The sequence below is a fragment of the Pelodiscus sinensis genome, chromosome 10, assembly GCF_052426305.1.
Source record: "Pelodiscus sinensis isolate ZL-2025 chromosome 10, ASM5242630v1, whole genome shotgun sequence".
Classification (NCBI taxonomy): Eukaryota; Metazoa; Chordata; order Testudines; family Trionychidae; genus Pelodiscus; species Pelodiscus sinensis.
Window position 1 is genome coordinate 23335766 of NC_143061.1, and position 19935 is coordinate 23355700.

At 41.3% G+C, this 19935-nt stretch overlaps 1 protein-coding gene across 5 annotated transcripts in view; it reads left to right on the forward strand.

The window, feature by feature from the left end:
* Positions 1 to 19935, forward strand: part of IFT80 (intraflagellar transport 80) — a 160310-nt gene that overhangs the window by 5166 nt on the left and 135209 nt on the right. For 3 of the 5 annotated variants that reach the window (XM_089780798.1, XM_089780800.1, XM_089780799.1), the window contains exons 2-3: positions 190 to 308; positions 1877 to 2100. The exons of 1 other annotated variant lie outside the window; for it this stretch is intronic. In XM_089780798.1, coding sequence (XP_089636924.1) covers positions 274 to 308; positions 1877 to 2100 — 259 coding nt within the window. In that variant the 5' untranslated portion in view covers positions 190 to 273. Of the gene's footprint in view, positions 1 to 189; positions 309 to 1876; positions 2101 to 13609; positions 13683 to 19935 lie in introns of those variants that run through there. One more of the 5 variants, XM_075937829.2, reaches the window with a different exon arrangement.

Genomic DNA, 19935 nt, shown 5'->3' on the forward strand with positions numbered 1-19935 from the left:
TCCTTTTGTGAACACCATCACTTATATTGCTCACCTATGCCTAGTTGAGGACTTTGTGTGAATTGTATTGCTGGCATTCTCTAGAACACATGTATGATGTTAATTGCTTTTATACATTTTATTGTGGATATTTTGATATTTTCCTTTTTAATGGTTGTTACTCATAACATTTTTTAAAAATCTTTACAGCTGAAAACTAACCAGTGAAAGAAACCATCTTTTATTCTTTTTAATGTTTCATCTGGACTAGCAGAACCAAGACCTTTAGAAAGAATGAGGCTGAAGACATCACTCTTAAAGGAACCAAAACATATCCTTTGTCTCAAAATAAAATATTCGTTTTACACTGCATTCTTTGTAAAATAGTATTATGTTAATCATTTTCTAGTAAAATCATAGACTCCTAGAACAGGAGGGGACCTCAAGAAGTCATCAAGTCCAGTCCCCTGCTCTCACCGCAGGACCAAATACTGTCTAGATCATCCCTGACAGGTGTCTGTCTAACCTGCTCTTAAAGATCTCTAGTGATGGAGATTCAACGATCCCTCTAGGCCAGTGTTTCTTAAACTGTGTTCACCAAAAGATTTTGGTGTTCCTCATTTAAAAAAAAATTGTTTGGTGTTCCTCAGTCTTAAAAAGTTTAAGAAACACTGCACTAGGCAATTCATTTCAATGTTTAACCACCGTGACCGTTAGGAAGTTTTTCCAAATGTCCAACCTAAACCTCCCTTGCTGCAATTTATGTGATGTGATTGTAAAGACGGTGCAAAATTACTTTACAAATTCTGGAGACTTAATTTTTTAAAGATTGTTACTGTTTTCTGCAAAACTGTAAAGGCCCAGTACTGCAAGTTGTTGAGCACCTCAAGTAGAGTTCTTGGTATCTTCCATTTTCAGTAACTTTTGTTGGAATCTAGGGTGTTCAACATCTTCTACAAAGTGTCAAGATGTTGCAGGAAAGCTTTTTAATTGTCCCTTCACATACCCCTGCGGCTTCTTTTAGCGGATTAAATGTTGCAAGATTTTCTTTTGTGGTAAATAATTGCATTCGTATATCAATTTGTGTGCAATAAGACTAAAACAAGAGCACCAAGAAGTGTATACTTCCTTATTACTACAACCCTGTAACTCTTTCACAAGCAGTGGAGATTCATTTGACACTGCTATAATAAAAACCACAATCTGGTTAAATGTGGTTTTGACTTTGGGCAGGTCAACACAGCAGGGCTAAAGCCAAAATAAGCTATGCAACTTGAGCTACATCAATTGCATAGCTTAAGTCGAAATAGCTTATTTCAGCTTTTGGTGCTGTCTATGCATCAGGAATTCCAAGAGAGAACACTCTTCCTTCGACTTCCCTTACTCCTTGTAAAATGAGGGTTATGGGGTTGGAGTAAGAAATTCTCTAGCTCGACATTTTGTCAAAATATTATGTCAAAATAATGGCTTACTGTGTAGATGTGGACTATGTTATTTTGGAGTAACGTTAGTTATTCCAAAATAACACTGCTGTGTAGACATACCCTTAGGTATTTTGACACCGAGGCCCTCCTGTTGGTGGAGCCTAAGCTTTTATCTGTGTTTAATTGATGTATTGTTAAATTAGACATAATACTTTCAAAGTCACACTCTGTTAAATTCCTTTTTTAATTATTTTCTTCTAACTTTCTGTTGCTTCTTGACACAAAGAAAAGTAATGCAATGTAAAGATCTTACAGAAAGAAAAGTAACTTCTGCATGTAGATCAGTTTCTTTACATAGCCAAAATTAAAGAATTTGAAGTACTTTTTCCTTTAATTTTGAAATACTGAGAGAAGAGATGTAGTCTAAGATTACTTTCAGTAACCACAATTCAAGACTTCCTTAATTCAGTTACACATAAAGAATTGGTTAGCTGTGTGGGTTGGACTACAGCTGATGAGCTATATTCATGCAGTGATGATCACCACATCATGAAATGGAACTTGTTAACTAGTGAGACAACTCAAGTAGTGAAGCTTCCTGATGATATCTACCCCTTAGATCTTCACTGGTTTCCCAAAACTGTAGGTGGAAAGAAGCAATCTCAAGCTGAGAGTTTTGTATTGACAAGCTCTGATGGTAAGTGTTCTTCAAAATATGTGTATCTTATAAATACCCAGTAAAAATTGCTTCTGCCCCTCTTAAATTCCATATTATTTGCTAACATAATGTGTAATAAAATCAAATTAAAATGTTGCAAAATTTTACTGATTTTAAAAATGGATTGTTTTTATAAAATAAGTACATTTTTGTAATTACTTCTGAGATTAGATTGTGATTAAAAACATTAATTATATCCCTTTTTATATAGGGTCAAGTTATGTGATCCTTATTGTATGATATCATTAGTACAGTGTTCTCAGTTTGTAGTTCATATTGAATTGATTTGAATATGTGCATATCTGTATGGATATAAAGAGTTATAACAATTATCAATTATAGCAAAATATATCTGAATTTTTTGGAAGGGGATATTAAACTTCAGGGTTTAAACCAATCTGTAATTGTTCAGTCTCACCCATGCCTCTGTGTAGCCTCAGGTTATCTCACAACTGTGTACTGCAGGTTCTTAAACTTTCTTAAGCATCTGGTTCTGGTCTCTGTCAGGGCAAGGATGCTAGACAGGATGGACCCTGTGGCTGATCCAAAATAGCAGATTGTATGTTTTGGATGTTATGATTTTTGTTTCCTTTTTTTATCCCTTAGAGATTTGAATCCAATTCTGCCATATACTGGCCAGTTGTATCTCTTTGATGCTCCTCCATTTAATTCAGTAGAGCTGTGTACTGCTGAGGGGGGGCCTGCTCACATATACTTCACAACCATGGCATGAAGTTTATACCTGCAAGAATTCTGTGCCACTGCGTATGCAAAATTTGTGCAGAAAATATTTTGTGTGGGGTGGGGTTTGTTTTTGTTTTTTTGCACAGAATGTCCTTTTCTTCCTGAAAAATAAGGGCTACAGAGCTGCTGGCCACTACTAAGGAGCTGATAGTTGTGGCAAAGCATAATTCACCAAGATGATAGTGCCAGGGGAAGTGGGAGGGAGCTGGAGGGTTTCCAACTTTGCTGCAGCTGCAGTTTTCAGCATGCCCTAAGGAAAGAGGTGGTGTGCAGGAATCTCCACACAAGCCTTGCACTCAGAATCAGGCTGTTTGGTTCTCTTGATCTTTGGGCTCTGGGAGGGAATGGATGTTAGTGTCTGAGCTGGGAGCAGCTGACCACCTGGGGCTTTGGGGAGAAGAGGGTGTGAGTTTTTGGGCTGGAGGCCTGCTACTGTGGTCTGGAGGAAATGGGGTATGTGAGTATGAGGGAGCTAGATGGCATCCTACAGCTGGGCTCTGAGGGTAGGGGATGCAAGCGCCTGGTCTGGAGGGCATCCTACTGCTGCTCTTTGAGGGAAGTGGGCGTGGGTGTTTGGCCCTGCAGCTGGACTCTTGAGGGATGGGATAGAGAAACAGGAACTGTTGTAGGAGTTTCCTTAACTCTACTTCTGGAGGAATTTTTCTTTGCATTGTTATGTAGTTGCTGATAGCTATTTGAAATAAATTACTAAAATAATTTGAAACTGGTATGATTCTGTAGTGTTTTGACACACAGAATTTTGCATGAGGATTTTTTATTTTTTTGGCACAGAATTCTGCTAAAAGTAATTAAGGGGGAAATACGTTTTTCCTGTTATTTTTTACTAGAAATCTTTCCCTCATCTTAATTGAGCTATCAAAGGAAAAGTTTTGGTGCAAAAACATAATTCTTTTAACTTTCTTCAGTAATGAAAATCCACTGTGAAATAACCCATCCAGGGAGGACTGTGCTTGTCTCTTTCTAGCTGTTCATACCTGTTACCCAGTGTGATGGTAAAAAGCAGCAATCAAGTGAAACTGAAGGAATCCAAAGGACACTACATAGTGTTTGAAGAGTACTCAAAGTACTTTCCTGTGCTCACTAGTATAACCCACCATAGGGGTTCAGCTATTTTTCATCCATAAATTAATCTCATCCAAACAGGAGACTGCTTATTGGTAGTTATAGAACTTGTGTGTCATCTGCATATTGCTGGCACATAAGTCTGTGTTATCTTACCACTTCTCCTAGTGGTGACATTGATATTGAACAGGACCAGAGAAATAAACTGATCCTTGTATGGGACTCCAGAGGTGAGAAGTCTGGTAGCAGAGGTGCAGTTTCCTTCTTGAGACTGTCCCTTTAGGCAAGATTCATACCTTTTTAGAGTGTTTCTTTCTGGACCCCTGCCTTTTCTCTCAAGCAGGACAGCAGTATTTTATGGTCAAGAGTATCAAATATTTCACTGAAGTTCCACAAGGATGAGAAAAGAGGTCTGTTCACCATATATTACCAGCAGGAAATCCCCCATTAATCCCACCAAAGCTATTTCTGTCCCATATTCCTGCCTGAATCCATGGTGTCAGCTGTAGGACCCTAGCTCCAGTTAGATGAGCTTGTTAGCCTTTGACTAGTTTCTTTGTAAGCTTGCTCAGGAACAGAAGATGTGATCTAGGCAGTTGATGTCTTGATCTAACATCAGAATGGGTTTCTGTGGTGGTTGGATTTACATGTGTATAAAGGAGAAAGGGGAAATTGTTTCCTTGAATGAGGCAGCTGCTGTTTGTCACGAGTGGAATCAATTAGTCACAATCCCTTCATAGATTGGATTCACAGGTTTTAGGTCAAGATCAATTAAGGAGTGAACAGACAGAACTTATGGAGGGAAAGCAGTTTAAAGATTGTCTCTCCCTAAACCAGGATTCTCTGGTCATGGTCCAACTGGACCATAGAAATTCCTAGGCCAGAGAGCCCCAGTGACTGGGGGTCGGCAGTTGGAAGCCTGGCAGTCTTGCGAGCAGCCCGGCAAGGGGAGCCTGGCAGTCCTGTGGCTGGAAATAGAGCCTGTGGTAAGTAGGGGGCTAGTGGCAGGGAACCTCTCCGGTCCAGCAAATTTCCTTGTTCGGGACCGATCAGGTCCCGAAGAAACTGGACCAGGGAGGTCCAACCTGTATTCGTTGGTTGGTTAATGAAGTGAGTCATATAACTTGAGAAGCCTTCTCCAATGTATATAGTCTTTTCAGCCCAGCAAAATGGTAGTTCTTTACAGTGTGTGGTGCAAGACTCTGCTATGGACCAAGGTTCTCTGTAAGGTGTGCTCTTGCGCAGGCGTGGAGAGAGAATTTTAGTTCTACCAACCTCCTCAGAAGAGCCACACAGCAGTGTGCTGCTTCAAGGTTAGTTAATGGTAGTGATGGGCTTGGTGCAGGTGTGGGGGCTCACCTGGTTAGCTCTCTGCTGTCCCCAACTCCCCTGGGCTAGAGCTGGGGTGAGGGCCATGTGGTGGCTGCCTGGCCACTCTGCTAATGAAGCAGGGGAGATTTAAATCCCCGCTTCATTAGCAATTGCGATACGTCTAATTTACATCCCTTTTACGAAAAAGGGATGTAGTCTAGACATAGCCCCTGGCTGCCCCATTCCTCTACCCGAGCACTCCTAAGGTGCTGCGGCCTATGGCATCCCCCTCCTCACTGGTCCCTTGGCCGACCTCACCCTTGCACTGCACACCTGGTAAGTGCCCTCTTTGTTGCCTTTTTCTGAACCTTTTCCAATGCCAATATATCTTTTTTTAGATGAGGTGACCACATCTGTATGCAGTATTCAAGATGTGGACGTTCCATGGTTTAATACAGAGGCAATAAGATATTCCTCTTTCTTATTCTCTCTCTCTTTTTTTTTTTTTTTTTTTTAGTGATTTCTAACATTCTATTTGCTTTTTTGACTGCTGCAGCACACTGAGTGGATGTTTTCAGCAAACTATCCACAATGACCACAGGACAGACCCCTGTGGCACCCCACTGGTTACCTCTCTCCACACAGAAAACTTACCATTTATTCCTATTCCTTGTTTCATGTCTTTTAACCAGTTATCAGTCCATGAGAGGACCTTAGAACATAATGGCTGTACTGGGTGTAAGACCAAAGGTCCATCTAGCCCAGTAGCCTTCTTGCCGACAGTGGCCAGCACCAGGTGCCCCAGAGGAAGTGTACCAAAGACAATGATCAAGCGAATTGTCTCCTGGCATCCTTCTCCAGTCTCTGGCAAATAAAGGCCAGGGACACCATTTCTATCCCCTGGCTAATAGCCTTTTAAGGACCTAACCTTCATGACATTATCTAGCTTCTCTTTAAACTCTATTATAGTCCTAGCCTTCACAGCCTCCTCTGGCAAGGAGTTCCACAGACTGACTATGTGCTGTGTGAAAAAGAACTTTATTTTATTAGTTTTAAAACTGCTACCCATTAACTTCATTTGGTGTCCTCTAGTTCTTCTATTATGGGAACTAATAAATAACTTTTCTTTATTCACCCTTTCCTCTTATCCCATTACAACTTCATTTACTTAAGAACCTTTGGTGAGGAACCTTCTCAAAGGCTTTCTGGAAATCTTAAGTACATTGTTTAACTGATTAACCCATTAAAGGGTGGGCAGGGGTTTGCTCCAACCAGGCTGGTGGAACTCCTCCACCCACTTTTAGGCTCAAGCACCCCCTCTTCCTGCTGCAGGCCAGAAGCTGCTCCAGCTCAGTACTTGAAATCCCACTGGTTTTGAACAAATATCTTATTTCTTAATTGTTTCATCATTATAGCATACAATATCACTCCCTGGTTAGCCTTCACACCAAAGATCACTTACAGTTGTAATGTGAATATTTTTTTCTTATCAAATGCTTTCATTACACTAAATGTGTTGTAATCTAAATAATTTTTATGCTTGGAATAGATCTCTTTAGACAACCAATTGGTAAAAATGCTACATGAAATAAAAACCAGCTATATAGATAACCCAAAAAATCACTTACTGATTTTTAATAATGATTTGTTGTATCCAGTTTGTATATTAGCAATAGAAATCTCCAAGAAAGAAACATATCAGATGGTCCTATGTAGTTGAGGCTATATGCAAGAACAGAAGAGGAAAATACATAGCATGAAAGAACAAAAGAGTAAAATGTGACCATAACGCATACCTATAAAAATGTTTCGGATGAAGTTCCAAGTTTATTCTAATAATTTCAGAAAATTGAGGCACAAGAAAAACACATTACCGAAGTTCTCATTCTTACTAAAAGTTCACTTTTCCAAAGTAATCAGTGTTTTGAGTGTCATGTGTGTCTTTATACATACAAGTTGAAGATTGAGATAGAACAGTCTTCTTTAAAAATGATTTGGTTATATACACACTGAAAACAGAACAATGGAACTGCTATGTAGATTCAGACATTATGTGGTTACTAATGTGTTTTTCAGTGTACCACTGGATCATCAATCAAACTTTTAAATATTAACCCTCTGTCTATGTAGACTGAATACATGATAGTACACCAATATTAATTTTATTTATGGCATTAATATTGCAACCAGAATCCCCATGGGTACAAAAATCTTTATGACTGCATCCTGAACTTTTTATAGCAGGAGAAAAGTAAAATGTTTCTCTTGATCGTTCTCCTGACCACATGTATAATAAATGGACCTTAGGCCCCTTGAGACTGTTTAAGCAGCAGAGAGGCTATTATAAGACAAGTTAATCAAATTAATAATAACACTTTTCTTGTAAAATAGAACGGTACTATAGTATCCTTTTATTGTGTTAACCAGCTACTACTGATTAATTTAAAATCTGTTGCTTTGGCAGTCAGCTTACATAAATTCAGTATTTATTTTATTTATAGTTTTGTGTGGTGCTCATCACTATAGTGCCTGACTATCCATTCATAGTTGCGAGAGAGATTTTCTCATCCCCTTCCCAAGACCAGGAAGAATTATCCACATTTTACATATGCAAAATTGAAGTACAGAGACTGAGCTCAAGTTTTTAGAAATGCTCAGAATCCAAAACTGTCCATGCTTAGCTCCTCTGAAACTCCATTTTAAAGGGTCTGCTCCAGCTCTCACTAAAGACAGAGACATTTTGCACTGACTAGAATTGGAAAGTGACGTGTGCATGGTTTTGTAGGAGGTCCACATCAACTGCAGGAATACATTCAGAATTTCATGGATTCTAATGCTACAGGATTTTAGTGAAATGTAAAACATACATTATAGGTGGAGTTGTTATGGTTGCCCAACACTTTCCATTATAATACTCTGTTTTCATTGGTTGTAACTTTGCTGAACTTTAACTAATCAAACTAAAATTATCCATTCCAGGTATCTGCTTCACCTGTGGTCAAATAAGAATTGAGAATGAATTTGAAGGGAAAATGCATCATTTACCCTTTTCATTTATGTATATAAATTTTGGCCACTGAATGAGGCAGAGTTCTGAGGATAAACTAGTACATAAACTCCTATAATTAATCTGTATTGTGATGCATATGCACATGGGGGCTCAACAAAGGTTTCATGGTTAATCGTAATTCTAGTATTTACCAGTTTTTGAGCCCTTGATTCTGAAATCTTGATGTTGTTTAAACTTGGTTTGTTTTTTTTTGTGACGGGTTATTTTTTGGTAGATTAATTGAGTTTGTGAAGAAGGCCTAAAACTCAGAAATGCCATCAACTTGAATGTATGTAATATGAATGCTCCAGCTGACTAATTCCAAAATTTCAGGTAATGTACTAGGCATCAGTGGCCAGAACCCTGTTGTGGGTTTATTTTTTGTTTTTGAGGGGAAAAAAGTGACAAAAATGGGACATTGGGGGACAAGTGAAGTCTCTGCCAGCTGTTTAGCACAGCCACAGCCCCAAATGCCTCCACTATTATCTTTAGATCAAACAACTGTCAGTGGCATCCATTAATATCTCCCAGTATAAAAATACTCCAGTCTCATCTCTGCCTATTTTCCCAGTACAGTGTAACATGTTGACATCTTGAATGTCTTATCTTCTGACAGAAGAATGAAGGGGAGGTGTTAACACAGCTTCTGCCATTGGTGGGAGGGAAAAGGGAGAACCTAGTATAGAAAAGGGGCACAGAACCCCTAATGGTGGTATGGAGATTGTGGGACTCCACTATGGCAGCAAGGGTTGAGGCAGAGGTATGGGGAAAGGATTAAAGGACTCTGCTGTAGGGGGCATATAGTACCCCTACCTTGGGGAAGAATGGGGGGCACATAGAAATCCTGGTATGGAATTGAAGGGAATTGACGGTGTGAGGGAACTGGGAATGGTGGTGCATGTAGAGCAGCCCATACTGTGGGAGAATAGAGACCCTGGTATGGAAAAAAGGAGGAAAATGAGAAGGGCACACAAAACTTTAGCACAGTTCTTTGTGGGAAGTTTCAGGAGGAACCTGAAAATGAGACCGGTGGAAAGGTGTCACTTAGCTTGTGAGGAAAAGACAATGCAGGGATGCAAGAAGGACAGTGTGTGCAAGAATCTTGGACATCAGCAGCTGTAGTATGCACCTCTAGTTCAACCATTACAGCTTTTTTTGTAATAGTTGGTTTTGAGTCTTTAGATTCTCACAGTTGTCCAATTTCAAGTCAGCTCTGTTCATTCTTCATATTCTGTCATCCTTATTTTCTAGTGCTGCACATTTGGTCTTTCAGCATGTGTGGTCATGTGCCTCTCAATAGTATTACAGTGGCCAGGAAAACTAGCTTTGACTGGCTTAACCATTAGCCTTAGCATGAATCTGGACTACTGTTGTCTCACTAGCACTGGCATAATGCCAATCAAAATTGGGCTCTGCTGAGTGATCTGCCATTGAATTTGAAAGCCCTATGTGAACACTAGTGCACAACAGCTAATCTACAGCAGGCAGATAACCTATGTTGTAGGAAGAGTGAAGCAGGGTATACAAAGCAAAACTGAATAACAAAATTTTAAGCACAAAATAACACCCCACCTACACATGTGTACACACTATATAACTATAAACAGAAGATGATAAATTAACAGATACAACAGGCACCTTTTTTTCATCCAACCACAGGTTATAGTATCTGGAGTTTTTCAGTTGTATCTGGAGTTTTTCAGTTGTAACTAGAGTCTCAGTTGTATCTGGTGTACAGATCAACACCTTTTTTCTTTGTAGGGAGATTTCTACTTGGACATTTGTGATTAGGACTCTAAAAATAGACACAGAGCACAGATAATTAGTACTTTCAGCCTCAATGTTCATCTTTTGAGGAAATACTTTGCAAGCTGTCTCCACAAAAGAATTTAAGAAATAGGGCTGTCAGGCAATTAAAAAAAATTAATCACAATTAATTGTGTGATTAAAACATTTAATCACTATTAATTGTGTGTGCTGACCCTTTGAAATGCTGCAGTGGTGTTTCAAAGTGGCAGCGCTGAGGAAGCTTGGGATCAACGGGAGTCCTCGGTTGACCTCAGGCTCAGTGCAGCTGCCCCTTTGAAACGCAGCTGTGGCATTTCAAAGGAGCAGCACCTCAGGAGCCCGGGATCAGCTGGAGTCCCTAGTTGATTGCAGGTTCTGCTAATGCTGCCCCTTTGAAACACAGTGGCAGCATTTCAAAGGGGCAGCACTGTGGGAGCCAGGGATCAGATGGAGTCCCCAGCTGACTCTGGCTCCCTGCAACCCTGCCCCTTGGGAATGCTGCCCCTGTCATTAAGAACTGGTCAGTTCCCGAGGGTGCCGAACCAGGGAGGTCCAACCTGTGTCCTCAACAGCAATTTATTTAACTGGATGAAATTAAATTGGCAACTTGTCTGGTTCAGTGGCAATTAATTATCATGTTTTTACTGGGCTAGATTAATTTCTAGTGGAACTCTAAGCAGTGGTGGAGTTATACTAGAAGTTAGTTTGGGTTTAATTCTGAGTCTTGCAATATAACTTTTTTACTTAAATGAGTATTCTTATTATTCATTTTACTTTTTAAAATTAAAACCCACACATTTTAAAAAATTGTTCATAAGGCAATAATTCACATAGGTTATAAGGGCAGCTGTTTTTTGCATAACTTGTTATACCAGTGATGTGATATTTAACAATAGGCCAAAATTTAAGAGTGGTTTATGGTAGCTAATGAACAAAACAGACAATGTTCATGTTCTGTGTTTGAATAGGCTGCTAATCTCCAGTTTGAAATCCCTCCAGAAATGCAAAGCAATATCAAGTTTAAGGGTAGTTTCTAGTTTCATTACATGATAAAAGCTGAAAACTTAATGTAAGGCTGCAGTTGAGTCACTTAGTGGGTCTGGCCCACGAAAGCTCATCATCTAATAAACCATCTTGTTAGTCTTTAAAGTGCTACATAGTCCTGTATTTTGTTTTAGCTACACCAGACTAACACAGCTACATTTCTATCACTAAACTTTTCCAGTTACTCACCTTACTGTTAACTGAATCTGTCTGTGCTCCCTTCCATTACTTCACAGCCAAACGATCCTCAGCAGTGAAGCTTGGTTCTAAAGATGGAGGTGGGCTGGAGGAGAGGGGGCAGAGCAAGCTGGAGGCTGACTGGAGTTAAGGCGGTAGCAGGCCTGGAAGTGTGACACTCCCTCCCTTGGGTTGGCCTGGGATTGGAGGTAGAGCAAGATTGGAAGGCTGAACAAGGTCAGGGGAGGAGCAAGGTTGGGGGTGAAGCTAGACTTGTTGCAGAACAGAGCTGGAAGTGTGATGTGTCCTCCCTGAACTCTGGGAGGGCTACCCTCCCCCTTGAACGTTCTTCCACACACCCCTAAAGAGGTATTTCTCACCATTTGGTGATTATTGATCTACTCTAAGCCATTGTATTATGGATAAAGCATTTGGGTGAAACTTTCACTTCTAATATTTGCCTGTGGGGCTAAGAAGTCCTTTTTCTTACCTGCATCAACCAAAACTGCATAGGGTTTTGAAGCTATTTAAAAATAATCTGTATTTTAAGCCAGAAACTCCCACATTGGGTCTTTAAAAGGGATTTGGAAAATTGCCTAGAATAAGGAAAGACAAATTAAAATGGAAAACTAACTTGGGAAGGGTATAGCTTTGTTCAGTTACACTGAAATCCGTATCACTGAGCCTGAAAAATAATCTATATGGGGGAAGAGGAAACTGTATATAACAGAAAACTGCAGTAGTTCTTTTATTGACATTAGCAATATATAGAAAAATGAATGACAACAGACATTATCCATGAATTTTGACATTATCTGCTAGGGTTGAACCTCTCTTGTCCAGGACTCTCTGGTCCGGCAACCCTTCTACCTGCTCCCCTATATACCTCTGAAAGTTGACCTCTTGTGCTCTGTCCTGTCCAGACTATTGCAATCCCATTTTTCCCCACCTCAGCTCTTCATTTATGTCCCATTCTCCTCACATGCCCAGTCCCAGTTTCTACTCCTGTGCCTTCTTATGCTGGTTCCAGTGTACTTACCTAGGATGTACCCCTAAGTTTCTCCCCACCCACCCACCTTCCTTTCAATCATTTTGCCTGGCCATTCCTAGTTGCCCCCAGCTTCTCATCCAATTTGTCTTTTTTCACTCTATATATTTCCCCCACCAAGCCTGCAACAGTGTTTCTCGCTCTTGGATCTGTGTCTGTTTTGTGTCACCCTCCCACCATTAGGTCATGCTCCACACTTACCTTCTCCAGCCCCACTGACTCCTGGTCCCTGGCTTCCAGCTTCTCACTCTTCTCTCCCTGCTCCCCCTACCATCATCTCACAACTTGCTGTCCCAGTCTACTCCATCAAATCCCCGGGTTTGTTTCTTGTCTCCATTTGAATCCAGCAGTTTCTTTCTCCGTGCCGTTTTTGGGTGCCATGGGTGATTAATGAGCACACAAGAAAGATAATTTCCCTACTTTCAGTTCCTGTGCCTAATCCACAACAGCTCAGAACAGCAGTTACAAGTAAAGTCCTATTAAATTTTGGGTTGAATTATGCTCAGTACAGATGTAAATCTTTAGCAAGTCTCAATTGAATATGTATTAATTATGAGTTTTCACGTGTGTATGTATATATCTATATATAAATAAAAATTTGGATAGATTTTCACAAGGACAACAAAAGGCACATCATTGACAAAGTCTATCCCACTGTCAATTTTTTTTTGTCCCTGCTCCAAAGTGCTAGACTTTTTCTAGGAAATGTTAACTGGAATTTTTGAAGACAGGCAAAATATTTTTCTCTAGCCTCTTTTTTGGGAATAGCTAAACCATTTTGGCTGAAATAGTTTAAGAAAGAAAGGGAAAAAAGAACAAAAATCAGTCACCTAACACTGAAAATTTTAGCCCAAATGGTTAAAGTTGTCCAAGTTTTACAAGCAACTATAACAATATGGTCTGGTAATGGGACATGTCAGGGTGATACTTATTTATTAGTAAGTACTTCCAACCCAATCTAATAGAAACTCTTTATTTCTCAGGGTTAAATCACATCAACATCTATTTTGCTATTCTAATCCTAAAGATATAGACAAAAATATGTCAAGCTCCGTCTTGAAGTGATTTATGCTATTTCTGTTGCATCTTTGCTAATCGCTTAAGTAAATGCATCCTTTAAAGACATGTGGATTTCTTAGGGGTAGTATCCTACTTAGCTTCAGTTTTCAGTCTTTGGTTTCAGTGGATGATCTCAAATAGTTTAGTGGTTTTTTTTTTATTTCTTTTATGGATTTTATATACAGGTTGAACCTCTCTAGTCCGGCATCCTTGGGACCTGACAGGTGCCAAACCAGAGCATTTGCTGAGCCACAGGAGGTCAGTATTGTCTAGTAGCATTACCAACATGTCCATTGCTTATTGGGCTCTTAGAAGACAAATAGGAGTAAATTAGGGGTAAACAGCAGCACAGGACACTGAAAGCCAGGACTGGTGCCTGTACACTAATTTTATGGGACCTTGGGAAACCTGGCCCACACCCATGATAAACCGACATTTGGCTAACTAAAATCATGTCGGACCATGGATGAGACCAGAGTGTGCTGGACTAGAGGTTCAACCTATACCTCAATAAAATGTTGCCTTTCCTTCTCAGTCCTCCAACCAAATTGCAGTACTCTGACATGGCAAAACAATCATCATAACCAAACCCTACAAATACTGAATTCCTGGTGATTTTGTGTCTTTTGTGTACTATCATGATAACTACAACTTGTATTGCAAATGAAGCATTAACTATAGAAAAATGTGAGATCTCTGTTAAAATCTGGCACATCTAGGAATTGGTTACCTCCACATTACAAGTATCTATTTTGAAAATTGGCAACTATATCAGTGAGATAATAAAGACAATCCATCATCTTTGTAGGATCCATAAAAACATGCAGAAGTTTCATTTGCTGGTTTTGCAGTATTTTGTGGCATGATTTCTCACATGATTATTGTGGATCTTACAAATATGATGGATTTCATTTAACATTTCAGTGATATAGTAGTGGTTTTTAAAAATAAGTGCATCATTTTATGGTTTGTGTTATTTTAAATGGTCAAATTTATACCACATTTATTCCACAGAAACCCCATTTGCATGAAACAAGAAAGAAGTTTGGCGCTCTGTTTTTAGAGAGATAAGTTATAATTACATAACTTCTGTCAAATCAGATTTTGTACAGCTGTGCTCAGTGGTTGCAATTTAAAAAGTGAGCATTTATCAACAGCTAATTTTGTTCTTTCAGATTCCACATAGTGGCGTCTTATTCATTTCCCCCCCCCATAACTTTGTGATTAGAAATCAGTATTCACATTCTTACGTGACAAAGATGCTACTTTAGCACTGTTTCTACTCTAGAATTTAATGGTTTGGATTTGAGCCATTGAGTTGGATAGAAGCTATATAAGCAAAAATAGCTTGCTTAATAAACAAAAGTCATGTTGATTCAGTTTAAAGGCTCCTGCATTTGATTGGCATTCATTCTAATGACATTCTAAAGTTTTTGTTGCAATGACCTATGAAGCCAGGCTTCATGAACTGGGCTTGTTTAGTTTGGAAAAAAGAAGATTAAGGGGGGACATGATAGCGGTTTTCAAATATCTAAAAGGGTGTCACAAGGAGGAAGGAGAAAATTTGTTCCTCTTGGTTTCTGAGGACAGGACAAGGAGTAATGGGCTTAAAGTGCAGCAGGGGAGGTTTAGATTGGACATTAGGAAAAAATTCCTAACTGTCAGGGTGGTCAAATATTGGAATAAATTGCCAAGGGAAGTAGTGGAATCTCCCTCTCTGGAGATATTTAAGAACAGGTTAGATAAACATCTGTCAGGGATGGTGTAGGTGGAGCTTGGTCCTGCCTTGAGGACGGGGGGGCTGGACTCGATGACCTCTTGAGGTCCCTTCCAGTCCTATTATTCTATGATTCTATGCCTTCTGGTTGCCTATCTTACAGTTCCTGGAACTGCTCCTTGAAGCAGTGTATTCTGTGAGATTGAGATTTAAGGCAGTCTAGGTGTGAGGACAAGTGAAACTCCTGTAATTCCCCAGGAAAAATCCCTGATTTCCCAGGAGTAACAGATGTGAATTCAAAAACACATTTATGAAGGTAGAATAGCTTTTGTAAAGATGTAAACTGTACCACATGTTTAAAATTGTAATTGTAGATAGACTGGCCGTTTGATCTAAAGAAAAGATTTAGGCCTTAGGTTCCCAAACTGGGGGGCACAAAGACATTCCAAGGGGGCGTGCGAGACAATCCAGACTCCTTCCTTTCCCCATGTCACCTGTCAATCTCTCCCAAGAAAAAGCCCGGTCCATCCAGTGTGTTTAAAAAAAAAAAAAAAAAAATACTATGTGACATGTCTGGTATTTGTTGTTTTTTCCTGGCTTGGGCATCCCCTGGAGCATGCACAGCTCAGGCTGGCTGGGATGGGAGGGAGAATGGAACATTCCGGGCAGACTTCAAAATGGCTACCTTAAAACGGCAATGCCAGCTGTGCTCTTAAAAGGGCAATTTTTGGGGGTGTGGGGTCAACCCCTCGAGTAACCCCTTTTCCCCTCGAGTAACCAGAACCTTTACACTGGTCCTGAGAATTAAAGAGGCCATGACTGTTTTTTGGGCCTGGTCAGTACCTTTTTTTTCTCTCTCAAGTTTTGCTCTATTTTTTGCAGGGAGGGGTGAGGGTTTCTCAAAAGTAAAAAAAGGGGGTGTGATGCCGAAAAGTTTAGGAACCACTGGTTTAGATGTTTCAGTGCAGCTTCTGTTGAATTCAGTATGAGCTGTGATGTCAAACTTATGTCTATTAGATTGATTATTGCACTTACAAATCTTTGTTGGCTTGCTCATGGACTCATTAGTCAGTGTGTCTACACAGCACCCTAGACTTGAAATAAGATACTCAGTTTGCTCCAAGCAAATTGCGTATCTTATTTCAAATAATTCAAAATGGCTTAGTTTGAAATTTGGCCTACACAGCACCAAATTTCAAAATAACACACTATTTTGAGCCATCCCTTATCCCTCATGCAACATGGTTTACTGGGATGGCAAAATAGCATGCTCATTATTTTGAATAATATTTTGAAATAACGGGTGGCTTGTGTAGATGCAGAGCTGCACGGTGTAGATGTACCCTTAGTTTCTTACCTAATGAATTTCCTTAAGCCTATAAATGACAATTGATTTTTGTTATGTCTCCTCCTATATACTGTTCTTCTCTGTCCCCAGACATAGGCACACTGTATTCCCTTTTAGATAAACAGAAGTATTTTAATATGGTCCACTACAGCATGGCACTTGGTATCTTTCTCTAAGATTAACTCTAATTAACCCTATTTCTTTCTAGATTTTTAATAGGAGTAAAATTATATTGGTGAGGTGTTAAGTTCTACAAACTTGAAATAATAATTTGGATCTAGTTAGCTACAAGTTAGGATAGATGCACAAAAACCCACCTTCTGCTGGCTAATAATCAAATATTAGCATATGAATGTTTGCAAAGGGAAAGACCGGAATTCAAAGTGGAAACAAAATTGTTTAAAAAGATTTAATCTTTGCTCACCAAGATCTCCCTGTCCATGCTGCTTTAATGAATTTATGGTGTGCAAACAATCAAGCTTTCTTCCACAATGGGAAAATGATGGAGCAGCACATTCCACCTTTGGCTTGGCTGGATATAGCACAGCATAAGACAGCCCCAGTACCTGGAGCCTTTGCTTTGCTTTGCATTGACAGAGGTCCTTCCTCCTCCCCTCACCCCCCTTCTCTCTCTCTCTCTCTCTCTCTCTCTCTCTCTCCCCCCTCTGCAAAAGCACAGGCTTCAGAGTCTTTACAAGTCATTTTCATACAATACAATTCTGGGAATTATCACCTCAGCAGCTGTGTTCAGTGATGACTTTATACACAAAGGTAAGACTGATAGAAGATGGTGCTTTAAAGAACCATTTAGCAGACATCTTTAGCAGATCAAGTAAAATTGTACTCGTCTGCATCTGTCTCAAATGTTTTTATTTATAATTCAGGAAGTAGCTTTCCTTTACATTTTTAAGTCATCCTTTACATTTAACATTTTATAGTTGATGGCTGTTATCTAAGATACTAGGCTGTTATAATTAAAATGTATAGTCCATTGCGGTGGTCCCCATGCGGTGCCCGTGGACACCATGGCACCTGCTGGGGCATTTATGTGCGCCTGCCTAGTGACCAGGCATGCCTAGTGACCAGAGACTTTCCTGCCAGGTTTGGGGGTAGAGTCTGATCGGCTGATCAGGGCTTAGGAACCGCTGAACTCCAGTGCCATTAGGTAAGCACATCAGTAGACTGTGCTCATCCAGGAAGCCTCGAGGAAGAATTTCAGCCAAGGCCACCTGTGAAGCTCTCCACAAGGGGCCCCTGCATTGCCCCATGTGTCTTTCCTCCCCCACCTTTCCCTTTCTACTTCCCCTCCCTCTTCTGCAGACCAAATAAAGAAGCCTTTTTTGTTTGGAAAAAACAACTTTTTTTGGAGTGGGTGGGGGGCAAGATATACACAACAGGGGAGGGACTGGGGAAATAACCTGGAATGGGAGAGGGGGTTTAGGCTTGGACTACTGGGGAGGTCCCAATTCCACGTGTTCAGGGGGCTTGGTAGCCTCTAAGTGGGCTAGGAGAAGCCAGGGGGGCAGGGAATAGGGGAGTGTGGTGGTGGTTAGTGGCCCATTACATACATATGTTCATGAGCTCTATGACTGATGTTATTGAGAAGCACATAGCCTCAGGCTGGCATGGCAGCTGCTCCCATATGGCCTTCCTCTGTTCCTGGTCAACCTGGTACTCCTCCTCGGCCCACTCCCAGCGCTCCTCATCAAGGCCTGGAGGCAGGCCATCTGGTCTCCCAGCAAGCCTTCCCTGGGGTGCTTCCTCCAGCAGAACTTGCAGGGTTGAGAAGATGGCATCAGAAGTGGTGGATGTGCCACACTCACAGCTGGGCCAGCTATAAAGAAAAGTGACATGGGCAGTCATCCCAGGAGACACTGTGCATGAAGCCTAGCACTAATCTGAGCTGACACTAAAGATCTTGGTTCAGATGATGGTGATGTGCTTTGAGCAAAGCCATCTGTTGCCTATAGAGTGGGCGCTTTCCTATAGGAGCATGGACATCCCAGGGGAGCATTGCTACCCCCACAGCTCAGGCACAAGTAGGCATGGGAATGTAGTGGCCAGGCCAGGAGCCTGTGGGCAGGTGGGGGAGCCTAGATGTCCCCTATAACAAAGTGGGGCTCACTGCTGCAGGCGCCTCCTGCTGGTCACTTGGGAGTTAGCTTTTAAGCTTTCGAGTGCCCTCTTTTGGCTGGGGTTTCATCCGCTGTTCTTGATCTTCCTCCACCTCTGTGGGGGGACCCACATCCCTCCTAGACCATGGTGTTCTCCCCTCTGGGTACTGCCCTGCCATATGCCTCCACTGTCTGTAGTCCTCCTCTGGAAACTACTAACCCCCTATGCCCACCTTGCCTCAGTTGACCCATTGCCAGTCATCTAGCCCCTTAACTCAGGGGAAAACTGCAGTTTTAAGTAGCCACTCATCATTGGCAAGAGGGTATAGACCTGCTGCCTTTGCCTACCCTGGCTGCCTCCCTGCAGCCCTAGTCCTCTGAGGCCTTGCTTCATGCCCTGCAGCCTAGGAGTTTTCCTGGCCTGAGCTTCTCCAGCTCTGCCTGCCTTTCCCCAGCCCGCCTCTGTGTCAGGAATCTCCCATGATTTCAAATAGGCCTCTGTGTCAGGAATCCTCTTGCTTCACTGGTAGCTAGGTCCCTCCTCCTCTTCCACAGCTGGAACAAGAGTGAGTCTGAAACTTTCCTCCCCTCCAGGAGTCTGTCTATACTGCCCTCAGCTGGGCCCTAATTGGCTGTATCTGCCACAGCTGCTGGCTGCACAGCTCCACTAGCCCTCTCCTGGGCTGGGCTTTAACTCTTTAAAGGGCCAGTGCAGGGCAGATGCCCTGTTACATTCCCCTAGTCCTTGATGAAATCCAGGATCTCCGCATCAGTCCAGGATGGTGCCCTCTTTTGCCCCTGTCTAAGGTGCTGCAGGTATGTTGACAGCCGAAAGGCGTACATAGAGAGCAGTGGGTACACTCGTGACTTCACTCAAGGGTGTTGTGTGGCATAGGGCTAGCAGGGCTTTCCTGGTGCCACAAGCCCTTTCCCTTCTGCCTGTAGCTTTGAAGTATGCAGGAGAAGGGAAGCATTGGAGTTGTCACGAGTGTGGCCAGCGCAGCCACAAGTGCAGCTGTGAGAGGCCTCTGGAGGCCTATTTCAAAACAGCAGCAGCTGAGCATTACACTGATGCTATTTTGAAATAAGCGTTATTCCTCGTGACCAGCAGGAGTTATTTTGAAATAACCAGCCTGTTATTTTGAAGTGTGGATGCTCTGCTTATTGTGTCAAAGTAAGGGGAGTTATTTCAAAATAACTCCCTAGTGTAGACCAAGGCTTACAGTTTTAATGTGGCTCCCAGGTCAATTGGGAAAACTGTTGACCTGAATGGTGAGGCTCAAGTTCTACATCAGCATCTTTTAATGTTTTCACTTGATTACGTTATTCAGG